Source organism: Notamacropus eugenii, chromosome 4, assembly GCF_028372415.1.
Source record: "Notamacropus eugenii isolate mMacEug1 chromosome 4, mMacEug1.pri_v2, whole genome shotgun sequence".
In the NCBI taxonomy this organism is placed as follows: domain Eukaryota; kingdom Metazoa; phylum Chordata; class Mammalia; order Diprotodontia; family Macropodidae; genus Notamacropus; species Notamacropus eugenii.
In genome coordinates, this window is record NC_092875.1 from 301,471,985 (window position 1) to 301,489,012 (window position 17,028).

Genomic DNA, 17,028 nt, shown 5'->3' on the forward strand with positions numbered 1-17,028 from the left:
TTCCTTCCTGATTTTTATTATCTGTTTTAATTAATGCATAGGGCTAATTATATACAAAAATGTTGGCATATATTAAATATATTGGACAAATCTCCAAAAAAATGATTATTATCTAGTAATTAGATTAAGGTTTAAGATGCATATTTTAGAATTTATTTTTGACCAATTTCTGTTCTTAATATAGGTTGTTCTAACCCAAATTATGAAGAATCAAGAGGCAGCTTCGCATAGTGAAAAGAGTGCTGGACTTGGAATCAGGAAACCTGAGTTCAAATCCTGCCTCAGAAACTTACTAGCTGTGTGACCATGGGCAAGTCACTTAACCTCTCTCAGCCTCAGTTTCCTCATCTGCAAAGTGGGGATTACAATGCTTGCACTTCCTACCTCACAGGGTTGTTGTGAGGAAAGCACCATGCAAACTGTAAAATGCTGTACAAATCTAAGTCATCAAAGTTTGAACATTATGTTTTCTCTTGCTTTCCTTTTGTTAGGGCCACAGAATTTTCTCTGCACAAGAAGTAGAGCTAAAGAAGTTAAATCCGATAGACTGGCATATGTGTTTCTCGTAATGAATTTTATAGTAGCAAATAAATGTCTAAATGTAATGCATGGGGAAATGATTTGATAAGGAATTGTTTGTTTTCAGAGTCCAAAGAGATTATTATGAACTGTGAGGAGATAAAATATATTTATGAATTATGAAACATGCCATGACAATGTATTTAAATTCATTTTAGAATTTCCATAATTATATACATATATTACTCTCAGTTTGATTTATTGTGCAATACTGTACTTCAGTTTTTAAGAAATTATCCTACAGCTATGCAGCATTTATTTTGTTTTTATTTTATTTTGTAATGTATTTTCCAGTGCTGTAGTATAGGTAATTAATTTAAGCTTGAAATGCAAATGTAAAAATCCATAGTGTAGTCTTCTGAAATTTATTAGTTTAAGATTAAGATAACTATTGTCTGTTGTCCCCTGTAACTTTTTATATACAATGTATGGTGTGTTTGACCTCCTACAATAAAGATATGAAACATAGCATCTTATTTTTTCAAACACCTTCATAAATACGTATGTCAGCACATTGGTATACAGAGAAAAAAATATATTTTGAAGTACATATTCTTATATAAGAGTGATATTTTTTAGCCAGTTTGTTTTTAATGATCATAGATTTTTGAAGTTGAAACTGTATTTTTTTATCACAAAGACTACCACAGTTTTAAAGAATAGATTGACACACTTTTGCCTATCCTAATAGAAGCAGAGCCACCTTCTGTTGAAGGTAATCTTTTGGAATATAAAAATATGGCTAAAGTATGTCTCATTAAACAATAAACATTGCTTGAGTAGGGGAAGTTATCAATTTGCAGTTAATATCTAGTAATGCCTAGAAGACTAAAAATCTTGTCATGACTCTCTTAGCTAATTTCTGAAAACTTTTCCCTGGCTAAAAATAAGTCTAGTACATACAGGGATGTGATCTGCTTGGAGAGAAATTAACCATTCCAATAATATGGACCCTAAAAATTAATGGAGAAATTCTATTCATTATCATTAAATTAAGAGATATTTATTGAATATATGATTGAAATAGGCATGCTCAGTTTTTGCTTAACGACCTCCAGGCACAATCTGAATGCTGTAAGGAGGTGAAGATTTTGAAAATGAAAACTGATAAAGGATGAAAGACTCACGTTAAAAACCTCTGCTTTAGGCAGCAAATTTAGTTTATGTCTTATGTTACATAGACCTTTAGTACTGCTTTAAGTTAGTATCTCCAACTTAATCAAAACCATACAATCTGATGTAGTGAAACGCTGGTCTTGGATTCATTAGAATCATGTGCTCAAATCCAGACTCCAACCATACATGAGATGACCTTTTCTGTATCAGTTTCATCATATGTAAATGAAAATACTAATCTTTTTTCAGGGTTTTGAGGATTAAATGATGTGTATAAAGTGCTTTGGAAACCTTAGAGAACTGAGAGTACCAGCTACATAATTGTTAAAATGTAGTATATACTAATGGCCTTCATTGAAGTCACGTTTTAAGTCCTCATCTTGAGATGGATGGGACGCTTTATTTCTTTGATACCTGTTCTAGATTGCAAGTTCTGGGTACTTGCACCAAGAATGTTGGTATAAATCAGACTTGGTCATAATACTCTTTTTTTGGATAAATTGCTAAAGTCTGTTTGAAAGGATTTTATTTGACATTTTTGAATATTCATCAGTGATACTGGTCTAGAGTTCTTTATTTTAACCTTACATCAAGTCAGTAAACATTTATTAAGTGCCTACTCTGTGCCATATAAAATGAAAGGTTGAAGGAAGTCAAGAAGCCAGTAGGTGGAGATGAGGAGGGAGAGTACTCTGCTTATGTGGGCAGCCAATAAAAATGCATGGTGTGTCCTGTGGGAGGAATAGCAAGGAAGCAGGACTGTCACTTGCCTATGTAATCCAAGATGGGGAGGGGAGCAAGGTGTAAATTTTGGAAAGATAGGAAATGGTCAGGTTTTATGGAGTTTAAAAGTCAAACAGGATAAATTTTATATTAGATTCTTGATGGAATAGGGAGCCATTGGAATATCTTGAATAGGGGGTGGAATGGTTTGTGTCACATGGCATCATCCTGCTTTCCTCATACTTTGGATTAGGTTGTTTTAAGAGAGGAACAAAGATTTCTTTAACAAAAGCTTAAGCAAGCACAGATATATCCTTAGGTGGCTTTTGTTATAATTTGCAGAGGAAAGGATATTTCTCTTTAATTGACCAACCTGGATGGGAAAAGAACAACTCTTAAAGTCAAATTATACACATAAACTCTGTGTGTGTGTGTATGTGTTTGTGTGTGTAAGAGGGGATCTGTAAACTGACTGACATCATGAGATTTGTAGTTCAGAGGGACAAGAATTTTCCTCTCAGTTCTTTAGGTGATGAGATTGTTTCAGTCTTTGAGGCAGAAAACAGAATTTAATCACTTCTGAGAGTTCTTAAAGGGACACAGCAGATCAGCAACAACAGTGTGGGGACAGTATGCCCAGCCCCACCCAGGACTTATCCAGCAGAGCTGGAAAGAATCAGTAATACAGGAGAAAAGAGACAGTGAAAGAAGGAAGTAAAAAAGTTTGAGATGTGGAAAAGAGGAGAGCTTGAGGAAGGCTATCAGCTCCCTACAGATATCTTGGACCAGAAGACTGACTAAAACTGTTGGTAATACCTACCTCTAAAAGGATGAAAGAAAATGCCCAAAAAAAGGCCACCTCTTTCTCCAAATTCCCATCCTAGTGACTGTCTAATAATAGATACAATAACATACTATGCTCACTAATTTTACCTAATATTCCCTGAATCCTGACTTTTACTTCAAACATAAATAGGCCTTATAGATAAATACAAATTTAAATTCAGGCTAGAAGGTCAAACCCATAGCTGAATGCTAGTAATTTTCTAACTGGTGACTCTGAGCTGATGTACTTATATTCTTAGTTTTTCATCTGATATAAACTCCACATTGTAGCAGAGAAGGCACTGAGGGAACCTAAGTGTTCATTACATTGCACCTATGTTTAAAAAGTGAGCTACGGTGGAGCCAAGATGGCAGAGTAGAAAGACACACATACGCAGGCTCTCCCCACACAGCCCATAAAATATCGGTAGAGAAGGACTCTCAGCAAATTTTGGAGCAGCAGAAGTGGAGAACAGAGTGGAGGAGATTTCCAGCCCAGGGTGACCTGAAAGGCCCATGGGAAACATCGGCGTGGAGCAGAGCCCAGCCCGGGCTTGGCCTCATGGCCTGGCACAACTCGGAGGAGGACACCTTGGGGGCGGAATCTCCAGTCGCAATAGCAGTGAATCCCCAGTCCCAGCAGCAGTAGTCCACAGATCTCTCAACCCACAGGCACCAAAGGTCAGTGACGGGGTTTTTTCAGCTGGCCAGGAAGGGAGAAGGGCCTTCCCATAGCTCCGGCCTCAGGCAGCGGCCACAGAGATCACATCGGGCAGGCAGCAGCAGTTCCCACTGTAGCCCATACAGCTGCCTGCATCCATTGTTGGATTGTAAAAACCCCTGGGAGCACTGAGGAGCTGAATGTTACCTCAGCCCTGCATAGAGGCCCTGAGGGAGCTGATCTTTATCTCACACTGAATGGCAGCCCTGCCCATCCAGGTTATCTGAAAATCAGTGCTGACTTGGCAGAACTGGAGACCAGGTGGCTGTGGAGAGGTAACTGCTAAGATTCTGGGCACAAAAATATCTTCCTGCTTCCAGACTAGTGTACATGCTTGACTGTGCCATGTTGGAGGAACTGAGATCTTACAGATTCGCAGAGTATACCCTACTCTTGACAAAGGACCCAAAAGCCAAGTAACTGGTTGGGAAAATGCCCCCCAAAAAGGGGAAAAAAAATAAGATTATTGAAGGTTACTTTCTTGGTGAACATATCTTCCCCCATCCTTTTGGATGAGGAAGAACAATGCTTACCATCAGGGAAAGACATAAAAGTCAAGGCTTCTGTATCCCACACATCCAAAATAAATATTCAATGGTCTCAGGCCATGGAAGAGCTCAAAAAGGATTTTGAAAATCAAGTAAGAGAGGTGGAGGAAAAACTGGGAAGAGAAATGAGAGAGATGCAAGAAAAGTATGAAAAGCGGGTCAGCACCTTGCTAAAGGAAACCCAAAAAGATGCTGAAGGAAAAAGTGAGCTACTTGTAATCCAGTGTGGCTATTATTCAGACATAATGCAGGTAGGGAAGAGAGGGTGGTAACAAGCACCCAAAAACAAGGTGTACTTGGTACAATCTGTACTTTCCATGGCAGCATACATCACTTGTGTGTATGTATCTCACCACTACTCATTTATATACATTAGAACAACGCAGATTGATTTTTCTATTTGCTTACAAATGTCCCAATTCAGTTCTTAGCAAGAATGAGTAATCTTTGGACTTCCCCAAATGTAGCAATCATTTACTGAGAACTTTCTCTTCAAATGATTGTCTTTTAAGGACAAAAGGGCTGAAAATCCCATTCCTCAATTCTTATAGCAAAGAAAGGCAGTTGGAAGTCATACGTTCACTTGACTGTCTTACAAGGAAAAAAGAACACAAGGCTTTGGAAATACTTGCCATAGAGATCGTGAATATGAGGCTCTGGCTCATGAGATGAGTGAGCAGTTAAATTTAGGAGGATAGAAAAAACACCCTCTTTATAAAAATTTTCCTAGAGTGTGTAATGAAGAAGAAAATTGGGAATAGTCAAGACATATATCTTAAATTTGAGAAGAAAAGATTTTGAAGAGGAATGTAACCTCTGAAACTTAAAGGGGAAGGTATTCCAAGCAGGATCGGAAGCTCTCAGGAATGAAGGCCTAAGAGAAACAATTCTAATAAGAAGGCAGAGATGAAATTGTTTAAAATAACCTATGTGGATTTACATGGGACTCGGCAACAGATGCAAAAAGTTAAGACATAGATGATGAAAACAGATTGGTAACTGACGATAATGTGTGTAAAAAGCATGATATGCATGTTCCAATAAAGAGTATTAGGAAAGCAAAAATTGAGGATGACTTGAGGCTCTAAAAGCAAATTCTGATTATTCACAAGTTTGGTTTTTTTCCCCCAACATATATTGGGTAAAAAGAAGAGGATCAAAGAAATGATAGAGTCATTGTTTAGGGGATAAATAGTACTCTGCTACATACATTCCTTTTCCTATCTCTGTTCATAATTACTCACGTGATTTCTGCTATGCTTCTTTCCATGGTTTCTTTTCCTCCAATGAGTTTTATCTTTTTAATATACAGTGCTAATCACACCCATTGTTACCCATTTCTTTTGAATAAAATACATCCCTTAGGAAACATGCTGCAGTAATGTCATCAAGATACTGTCAAGCAAAGTAAATTCATTTGGGACCTACAGGACCAGCTATCCTAGCCCAAATCTTCTTTTTCTCTCCAGGCTAAGCACTTCAACTTCCTTTGCTTGCTTCTCTTATAAATTTTTTGTCTTTTCACTTTACTCATGACCATCTTCTAGACATGTTTCTACTTGTTAATTTTTTCCCCTCTAAAATGTGGTACCCAGAATTGAGCACTGCTACAAATATGATCAGGTTGGAGTGTAGGACAGCAACCTTAATTGTCTCCATGGTTCTGTATACAGTTTCTATACAGCCTAACATAGCATTACTTTTTTGGCTGCTGTATCACACTGTTGACTCACATTGAATGTGTAGCCTACTAATTCTCCTTTATTACCGGAGCTGTGTTTTATACCCATATATTTATTTTATACCCACAGGTGTATAAAATCTTCCTGGTGTTCAAATCCTTTCATAATCTACACTCCCCACCTCACCATTCAAATCTTCTTATACTTTTAGCATCCTCCACCACATATTTGATTCAATGACACTGCCCTCCTTGTTCCTCACACTGGTCAGTCCACCTCTTGGCTCCAGGTATTTTCACTGACTGCCTTAGTTTTTTCCTTATTTTTCACATCTTTAGTTTTTTCCTTATTTTTGGTTGGATTTGTCAAATTCTTAGAGGGGATAGTTGCAATTCCCCAACAGGTATAGTTTTGCTCCCTCTTTCTTCCTATAATTCATTTAACTTTTCCTTTAAGAATTTGGATGCTCTTACCCTAAAGAAAAGTAGGGGTTAGTGAATAAGAGGGGGGGCATGATAGAAGGGAGGGCAGACTGGGGGAGGGGGCAATCAGAAGCAAACATTTTTAAGGAGGGACAGGGTCAAAGGAGAGAATAGAATAAATGGGTGTTAGTCTTTCACAACATGACTATTACAGAAAGTGTTTTCCATGACTACACATGTAAAACCTATATTAAATTGCCTTCTCAATGAGGGTGGGCAGGGAAGGAGAAAGGGAGAGAATTTGGAACTCAAAAGTTTTAAAAATGAATGTCAAACAATATTTTACATGCAACTGAGAAATAAGATATATGGGCAATGGGGTATAGAAATCTATTTTGCCCTACAGGAAAATAAAAGGGAGAGATAGGAGAAGGGGTGGTGGTGATAGAAGGGAAGGCAGATTGGGGGAAGGGGTAATGAGAATGCATGATGTCTTGGGGTGGAAGGAGAGAGATGGAGAGAAAATTTGGAACTCAAAATCTTATGGAAGTAAATGTTGAAAACTAAAAATAAATTAATAAAAAGAAAAAACATACTACAGATGAAGAGGGGATGGACTCAGAGTTCAGGCTGAAGAGTTCTTTTTTTGACATGGTTAATACAAGAATTTGTTTTGCTTAACTATACACACTTTTAATGAGTTTTGTTTTTCTAGCTTTCTCAATGGGTGCAGGAAGGGAATGCAGGAAGGAAAGAATCCAGAACTGAAAATAAAATACAATCGGAGAAATTAGATTCTAGTGGGGTGAGAGCTGTTTGGCTGGGGAGAGTTAACTACTTCCTCATCATTATGACTGTTCTCAGTTCTGAGGCAACTGCTCTGTGTCTCACTGATCTATGACTCCAAGCAAGATTTATTTCTTCCAGCAGTCCCCTTCCAGGTCTCTACCTTTGCTCCCACCTCTAGCATTCCAGGATGTGGCAGGCAGTAGTAGTGACTCAGAACAAGGGTAGCCTGGCTCTTTTGTCTCCTATCTGGGATCTCCTTTCTTCTTGAACTTGAATTGTCTCTCATTTCTTCAATTTGAACGGCAAGAATGGCACTAGTCAATGGAAAGCCTCAAACTATTTTCTTCTTAACTTTTATTGTGTTATCAACCCTTTTGGCGTCGAGGAAGCCTAGAGATTCCTTCTTAGAATAATGTTTTGAACTGTATCACATAAAATACATAGAATTATGTTTATGAATTTATGAAGGAAGCAAAATATATTAATTTTTCCAAACTATTTATAAAAAGGTTCACTGATCCCACATGAAGGAACTTTGATCTAGACAATCTAAGACCTTAATCTGTTTCTCTTTGTGTTTTTCTATTGTCTTCCCAATGATATGGATGCCTGTTCATTTGCTTTGAACATTTATCTATTGGGTAATTGCCTTTGGTGTTACATTTAGTCTTTACCCCTTTAATTACCACCATAGCTTCAATCTTATGTGGTCTTTGCATTTAATTTATATCTCCAATTACTTCCTTAGTCTTTAGAAAGTGTCAGGTGCTACTAAGATGCTTGGGGAACACTCACACACTAGTAAATCCAGTCAAGCAGATGAAAGCAGACTTCTCGTCTTCTGCCACAGGAACCCAGTAGCAGCCAGTGATAACTTCTAGCTGCCTGACTGAAAATCTAGAGCTTCTTGACTTCTTAGCAGAGTGTATCACACCACTTCTTTTGTTCAAAGTCTTGTAATCTACACACGTATATAGCCTTCCATCCTTCTGTACCACATTTGCAGGGGGTACACATGGGATACTAGACTTTGCAAGAATGCCATTTGCAAGGAGTAGCAGCTGCTCCTTGGTGTTCTCTGAGGCCATCCATCACAAAGTAAATTTTGTCAGGTATTTTTGAAATGGTTGGGAGCTGCTCAGCTATATCCTATGGGTTGCTCTTGATCATGTGGCTTAAACAATACATCTATTTTCTTCCTGAGTTCTTGCCTCAGCCATTATTTCCATTTTTTTTTGTATTGTGAAAACACCAGAATCAATTTTCTTGTTCTCGGCTTCTGAGATTGAAAAGCCAGAATCCTTGTGATATTTACTCTCATCTATTTTCTTGTAAACCTTTATACAAACTGCAGTTAGGGTTCCAACTGATTGTTTTCAGTATTCTGTTAATATCTTGAAGGGACTAGAATTGGTTCCAATCAGTACTGACAATCCATTGATAGATGATGGATCTGGAAATACCAATACAACTGTATTCTACTAAAAGCAGAAACTTCTTTGTGAAATTTCAAGCTTTCTTTGTTGTACTGCATTTCCCAAGGTCAAATTGTTTAAAAGGCTGTAAAAGCATTTTTATCCAGTGTCTCTTATGGAGTGACTGGAACATGATGATTGTGTTCCACTGTATATGGTGGGGCATTCCACATTTTCAAGTTTTACTATCGTCTCTGTGTGGGGTTGCATAAATCCAGGTGGAATAGACCAATTGGGAATTAATGATAAGGTCATGTTCTACCTCTCAAAAAAATCCTATGACTTTTCTTTGTTCAGCTCTGAACCTCCAGCTTCCTTGATGTATACAAGAGATGTTTTCAAGGTGACTGGGACTTAAGTTCTTCAAGGCACACTATTCTGATGTACCTCCTTACAAGTTCTAGTACACTTACACATAGTCTATTAATTTGCTACAAGTCAATGGTTCTTTCTTTGGCATAGCTGTATTTTGGAATACCCTTAAATCAATCTAATCCCAAAGTCCTTTGTCTACTGGGATCAATCTCATCATGCTTGCTCTTTTCAGTGAATACCATTTTTCTTCCTAAAAGACTAAGTAAATGGCTATTCATCCATGAAATAGATATGGGTGGTAATTCTCCTTTGTACTAAATGAGACTAGCAAACTTGGTCAAGGGACCATTTGAATTTTTGCAAGTATTTCTGATGTGATTCAAGGATTCCTTTGCCTTAGGGCCTTCAGGTATTCAACTGAAGGTCCTCTGATATTCTTCATTAAACAATTCATCTTTTTCCTTCTTAGATACCTTCCAGTTCCGTAGCAGTACTGTTATACACTCAGTCTTCTCCAGGAGGGTCAGGATTCTGTTCTGAGAAAATTCCTAATTTTGGACCTAGCCACAAGTGAAGCTTCTCTATGCACTCCAAGGGATCTAACCCTCCCCTTTATCACAGATAGTGTTCCTTTGTATGACTTAGGGGAAGAAATCCATTAGTCCCTTTCTGACATAGTGGACCTAGCTATGGTCAATCTCCCTGGTCAGAGATGTCCCTTTGTCAGAGGTGGCTCCAAATATTCTCTTCAACTTACACACACACACCAGAACACTTGAGAAAACCCCAGGAAAGACCCAACTTACAGAGGGGGAAGTTCTGCCAAGTGAAGTTGGCCTCCAGACCAACTCTCTGCAATCAACAAACAGCAAGCCCTGGGGATAGCTGGGGTTGGGAGGCAGTTTCAGCCTAAGAAACTTGTTCTCTGCTTCTGAGATTGAAAAGATATTTACTCTCATCTATTTTCTTGTAAACCTTTATACAAACTGCAGTTAGAGTTCCAACTGATTGTTTCAGTATTCTGTTAATACCTTGAATGGACTAGAATTGGTTCCAATCAGTACTGACAATCCATTGATAGATGATGGATCTGGAAATACCAATACAACTGTATTCTACTAAAAGCAGAATCTTGCATCTTGTGGACTGTGTATGTGTGTGTGGGGGGGGGGGGGTGGGCAGGACAGTCTGACAGCTGAGTGGGAAAAGATTGAAGGACCTTCAAAAAAATTACCTTACTGACTCAGAAAACATAATAACAAAGTCCATTTAAAAGAACAATAGGTCAGGAACTTCAAAGAAACCACGGAAAAAAAGATACGAAGGAAACAGATTTAGTAGTATCAAACCTTAAACTATAAGGTAAGAACATTGTTGAAGTATAAAATGGATAATTTTAATTACTTTAAATTAAAATTTTTATTGTATCAATAACACCTATGCAGCCAGGAATAGAAGGAATGCAGAAAATTGGGGGAAAATTTTCAGACAATCTCTCAGATACGATGCAATTGGGTTGGAATATTGCTCTGGTGTAGGAAATGAGCTGGTTGATCTAGAAAAACTAGAATTTATGAAGGAAGATGCTATCCACCTTTAGAGAAACAGATAAAAAGTGGAAATAAGCTAAGTAAGGTCTTACACATATGTGTATGAATGTATATGTTTAAAGATATCTCTGTAAATGTATGTATATATATACATATCTGTGTATAATATACATGTGCACATATATATGTACATATTATATATATATATATATATACTCTCTTAATTGTAGCTTTCTTTCAGGTGGGATAGGAAGGGGAAAATGAAATAGAAATTACACAGCAGAGAACAAAAGAAAACCTACAAGGAAACAAACAAATAAACAAAAGCTGGGCAACTTTGAAAATAATGTGTAGTATTTATTATATAGGTTTTCTTGAAATGAAATTTTTTTGTTTTAAATTGAACCCTCTCTTATGTTTCACTGTGTATGTGGCAATGCTTTTTTTCTTTACTCATTTTGTATTTACATTTAAAATTTTAAAAATTTACAAAAAAATCAACAAACCTTTTCAAGTAACTTCTATACCATCTGACCAATATATTGATCATAATAATTATACTCAACAAACTGAACAAAGTGAAGTGGACTTGCAATATTAGGCCATTATTAATTCTAGAAGCAGAGCTGTATCAATTAAGAGAGTAAGAATAAAACAAATGTGCAAATAGCAGCAATGACAGTATTCTGTTTGCAATATGAGAGGCAATTATATAGCATTTAATGTCAATATTGTCATCTCTGCATGCAGACTTTCACATATAAATTCAATGTAGGAATGTAGTAGTTGAGTGTGATGGGGAGAAAATTACACACTGGAGAATTATCAACCCAATATGATAACAAATAAAAATAAAAGAAAAGATCAAAGCCAAAATAAAAAGACAATTATTTTTTTCTCGGGATGAGCTCTCACTTCTTTTAAATTTTTTTTAACATTTTCTTTTAAAATCTTGAATTCTAGATTCTCTTCCTCCCCTCCCCCAGCTACTGAGAAGGCAAGCAATATATGAAGTACACATGTGAAATTATGCTAAATATTTCCATATTAGCTGTATCACCAAACAAAGCAAAGGAAAATTTAAAAAATGAGAAAGCTGTACTTGAATTTGCAATCAGACCAGTTCTTTTTCTGGAGATACACATTTTTTTTTGTCATGAGTGAACTTTCACTTCTAACAGTGGTCACATGCTTCTGGAAGTGTGACTTAAAATCATTTAGCTAAAAGCCACTTTTCTGGATTCAGCATCCTTTCTCCCCATCCCTGACCTCTGAGCTGTGATTCTCTTACTCAATGACCTTGACTCTGCCCCTGCTTTAATGGGCATTTTTTTTTTAACTTGTTCAAGATGGAAAAATAGGAAAAGGGAAAACCTACCTAATGGGCCACCTTGCATATCAGGTATATCCACCATCAAATAATTTGCCTTTTTCTGTCCAGATTAAGGTTAACTTTTATTTCTCTGCTTTGAGGAAACTATATTAATATGTACTAATATAAACCATGATTTTTGGGGACCAAAGATAAAGCATGCTACCTACCTCCTGTGAGAGAAGTGATGGATTTAAAATGTAAAATATGATTATGGGGCTGTTTTTAGACACATTTGTATTGCTGGACTATGCATATTCAATAAGAAGTTTTCCTTCTTTTCCTTTTGTTCTTTTTCCTTTCTCTCACTCTCTCTCTCCCTCTTCTCTCTCTCCCTTCCTGGAGAAATCTTCATAATATGATTTTATTTCCCAGAACATTAAATGTAAAAGAATAATAGCAGGATATCAACCTGTCCCAGGACCATTTCGATCTGAACACCACAGAACTAAGATGAGAAAAGATAATAAGAACAATAATGTTAAGAGTTGACATTTAAATATCACTTTAAATTTTGCAAAGTGCTTCATATTCATCATTTCATTTATCTACTAGGCATCCAATCTGAAATAAGTTACATTGTCTCTGACTTTATCTTAAAGAGAAATTGTATCATCTGCTTTGTATAAGCAGTTATTGTAATTTACAACAATGGAACAGTGACCTTATTAATGCTAGTACTTCCTCTACTGGCCAGTAGATTGTAACCCATAAGTTTCATGCTATTTTATGGGTCAGCCCAATGGACTGGAAACCTTCCCTTAGATTTTAAACTGTTCTAGCTGGCTACTAGTTACCTCTGGTGATCACTATATAACTTTTTTCCATTCACATATGTCCTTAATAGGGTAATTAATATCACTTCTTACACATAATGTATCATAGGTGATACTCCTAAGTTGCCGTGTATCCTTCTATTGTCCTAAGGGTAACGTGACATTTTGATTCTTATAAAATCATGGTTTGATGTGAGTCATAGCCCTATGACATTATCAGGATATTAAAAACATGGTCTCATAAAGTAAGATCAATTTACAATAACTGAAAATGCTGCAGAAATCTCCAAATGCAGCCCAGTCTTCTCTCCTCCTCCTCCTTTTCAATTCTGGATTCAACTCAGTTCAAGTTATCATCAAGTACGTATGCTTACATTGTGCCAGGCTCTGTACTAAGTGCTGGAAATACAAATAAAAGAAGAAAGACAGAGCAGTTCCTCAAAAAGCTTAAATTCTAATGGAGGAAGATAACACGTAAAGAGAAACTGGTGGGGAGATGTGTGAGGAGAGAATAGATAAATGTGATGAATACAAGATGGAAACAGATGAAGACTGTCTGGACATCTTCCTTAAAATGGGTTTCTGAGAGGAACCATACAATCAGAGGGAGATGCTTCAAGGGCATAAAGTACTTCCAGCATGTGAGGTCCAAGGGTGAAGTGAACTTCCAGGATAAAAAGGTTTCTGTGGTATCGTAGAGAAAGTCCAGATACTCAAGAATATAGTCTGATGAGTATTAAAAGTCATATTTCACCTCAATAAATATTCAGTCTACTGCTAGGCACTGTAGGGGGAATACAGAAAGAAATACAACAAAACAGTTGACATTTATGTACAGTAAATGTTAATCCATTATCAAACAATACAAATTATTACATCAGGTGCTAAATGGAATGTAACAAAATAAAAATACAGGATGTAACTTTAAGTGTTAGGAGAGTCATGGTGATCAAAAATATCATCCAGGAGGTAGAGCATGACACAGACCTGTTGAGGTCAAGAGGAATAGTTGCAGGAAGAGCATTCCAGACGGTTGGAATAGCATGAGCAAAAGTATTACAGCAGGGATAAGAAATAGGGAGAGATATTTAGAGATGGAGTAAATCTCAGAAATAATCTAATTGCAGCCCCTTAATTGATGGATAAAGACAAAGAAATCCAAAGACATTAGGTGATTTTGCCCAGGAAACATAGGTAGCAAATAGTGCAGGTGAGATTTGAACTCGGATTCAAATTCAAATTCAAAACTCGGAAGTTCTGACTTCACATCCACTGATCTTTCCACATCACAATGTCTGGGTGAGTTGGCATGCCCTGTTGTTTCACCATTATGTGATGTAGAGACAAACTTGATTACAGTGGAAGGGTATAGACTGGGGAGTGGTGGAAGATAAGGCTAGATTGATTTTATTTCCTCTCTTATAAGTACAAATGCCAATCATAGAAAATAAAATAAATTATTATACCATATTATTGTGTATGCCTTTTATTAAGAAAGGAGTAATGTTACTCAACGTAATAAAGTTATAAGAATCTATCAATATATATATATATACAAAGATACGTAGTCAAAATTAAATATGTACATATCATTAATAAAATGTCAATATATATTATTCTCTGAAAAAATACTCATATTAAGGTTACTTAGATAATTTTGCTATGTACATAAAAGTCAAAGTTAATTTTTCACTAAGATGAAAGCTATTCTGACAGCCTGTACTCCTCACTCTCCTAACACTGTCTTGCATTTACTTCTCTGGACACATTGCATCTCCCAGGGGAATGTAAGTTCCTATAAGACAGGGATTGCACTTGGTTTTCGCCATTTTATCCCTGATTGCTTGAGTAGAAGAGGCCCTCAGCAAATGCTTTTTGCATTGAATTGAATGTAGACTCTGACATTTCATTTTCAAGTTGTTCTCTCTCTGTCAACAATTTTTGCTTCATGGAGCTCTTTGGCTCGTGGCTTGTGTGCATCAATCACTGCCCCCTTTTAAGAAATTAAGCATTCTTGTTCTCTTGGGCATTTGTTAACGTTCCACTGTCATATGTGAAGCATGTCTTCTACCCCTGATGATGCTCTTTCCCCTATTCAATAAAGTATAATGGAAGTTAAAGTCATTGAATTGTTTCATGAAAGAAATGAACTATTAATTGGGAATCCTGCTGTACTTTTTTATATTGCACAAAATATATTATTATACTAGTTCTTTGTCTGAAGTTTGCAGCTGAGTAGTAAAAAACAAAAACCCTTACAAGTTATTGCACCAGAGAACACAGGGGATTAGGTATTTTGTGGTTCTGCACATGTAATCTGCTCCAGAATAAAGGCAGGTGCATGCACGTCCAGGTAGTTATCAAGTAGTTTTTATTGTGAACTGTCATCTTCTTTTCATTGGTTTGCTTCTGTCTACTGGTGCCTGCAGTGCAGCTGAGTAGAATTCATGGTCATTTGCTCATGGTGCCATAGCTTTGCTAGCATAAATACAGTAGCTTCTGGCGAGGAGATAGATAAGTGGGAGCAGATAAACACTTGGAAAGTGCAAGTGGAAGTTGATCAAATCGTGGGGCTTCTGTTCCATCCCAGTTGTTTCAGTTTCTATTGGCATTTATATTCAACATTTTCCTCCAGCAATTGCTAACATCAGATATCATTTTTTGTATTAAGCATAAACATTTATTCTGTTTTTTCCGTTCCTTGGAAGATTTTTCTCCCTATAACGACAAATGAAAATTTCTATAGCTCTCATCTTCACATGAAACACAATTAAATTATTTGTTGTTGTTCAGTCATTTCAGTCCTATCAGACTCTTTGTGACCTCATTTAGGGATTTCTTGGCAAAGATACTAGAGTGGTTTGCCATTTCCTACTCTAGCTCATTTTATAAGTGAGGAAAGTGAGGGGAAACAGGGTTAAGTGACTTGCTCAGGGTAGGTAATAAGTGTCCGAGGCCAGATCTGAATTCAAGAATATGAGTCATCTTGGCATAATGCACCATCTAGCTGTCTGTGATTAAATTATACATAAACATTTTATCTCAAACATTTCTGTATCCCTATCCTCAGGTTATCATGTAAAGGCAGCTAGGTCATGCAGTTGGAGTCAGAAAGACTTGCGTGCCAATTCTACTTCAGGATCTGTAATAGCTGTATGACCCTGTGCAAGTCACTGAACCTTCTCTCAACCTCACTCCGTCATTTGTAAAATAAGGATAATAAGCACTTAAATCCTGGGGTTACTGTAAGGGTCAAATGGGATTACATATGTAAAGAGCTGGGTAAAACTTAAGGTAATGCAGAAATGCTAGCTATTATTTTTTGTCTGTATATACCTAGAAATAATAATAACCCACAACAATAAGTATTATTATTTTGTAGCTAGCATTTGTGTCGCACTTTAAAGTTTGCAAAGACCTAAGCAGGAAAAGGAACAGGGATATGGATGAGCACTGCAATTTCATTCACAGACAACACTCAGGTGAGGAAATTCCCTTTGCTTTATAACTTAAAATCTTATACACACACACACACACACACGCATATGCTGTGGGTACGTACAGGAAAGCAGAGTCTCTGATTTTGGTTTCAGGGCAAAGAGGACAGTTGAAATTTGCAGCCTCTGGAGAGAACACAGGGATCAAGAAGCTTTCACAGGACAGCTTGGCTAGGGGCCCAGCTTTACAGGGAGAGAGGAAAGTCCAAGCTTGGGGCCGCAGACAGAGCTCAGAAAATAACAGTAACAAGGACCTGAGACCGGGGCATCATTCTGAATATCAATAATAAGCTGCTAAGAATAAAACAACAAAAAATAAAAATGAGGAAGCCAAGGAGAAAGAGATCAGCCAGAGACAGACAATCTCTGAGATGGGATATGGTTGTGATAGAATACTACTGTGATATAAGAAATGATGAGCTGCTTGATTTAGGAAAAAAATGTGAAAAGACTTGGCCTATGAAGGAAAATATTATCTACTTCCAGAGAAAGAAATGAGAAATCAAAATATGCATAATATAGTCTTATATATACATATATGTGTGTATATATATGATTATAGATGTGTATGTGCACATCTATATATATAGGAATATACACATCTATATATACACACATATATATAGGAATATACACAC

The 17,028-nt window shown here is 36.8% G+C and overlaps 2 protein-coding genes across 6 annotated transcripts in view; one reads left to right on the forward strand and one right to left on the reverse strand.

The window, feature by feature from the left end:
- Window positions 1-1,047, forward strand: part of ZC2HC1A (zinc finger C2HC-type containing 1A) — a 68,903-nt gene extending 67,856 nt beyond the window's left edge. For both annotated transcript variants that reach the window (XM_072604939.1, XM_072604940.1), the window contains one exon: window positions 185-1,047. The gene's annotated coding sequence lies outside the window, so the exon portion shown is untranslated. The remainder of the gene's footprint in view (window positions 1-184) is intronic.
- Window positions 1-17,028, reverse strand: part of IL7 (interleukin 7) — an 83,154-nt gene that overhangs the window by 17,702 nt on the left and 48,424 nt on the right. The window contains exon 7 of one of the 4 annotated variants that reach the window (XM_072604941.1): window positions 14,364-15,611. The exons of 2 other annotated variants lie outside the window; for them this stretch is intronic. In XM_072604941.1, coding sequence (XP_072461042.1) covers window positions 15,489-15,611 — 123 coding nt within the window. In that variant the 3' untranslated portion in view covers window positions 14,364-15,488. Of the gene's footprint in view, window positions 1-14,363; window positions 15,612-17,028 lie in introns of those variants that run through there. One more of the 4 variants, XM_072604945.1, reaches the window with a different exon arrangement.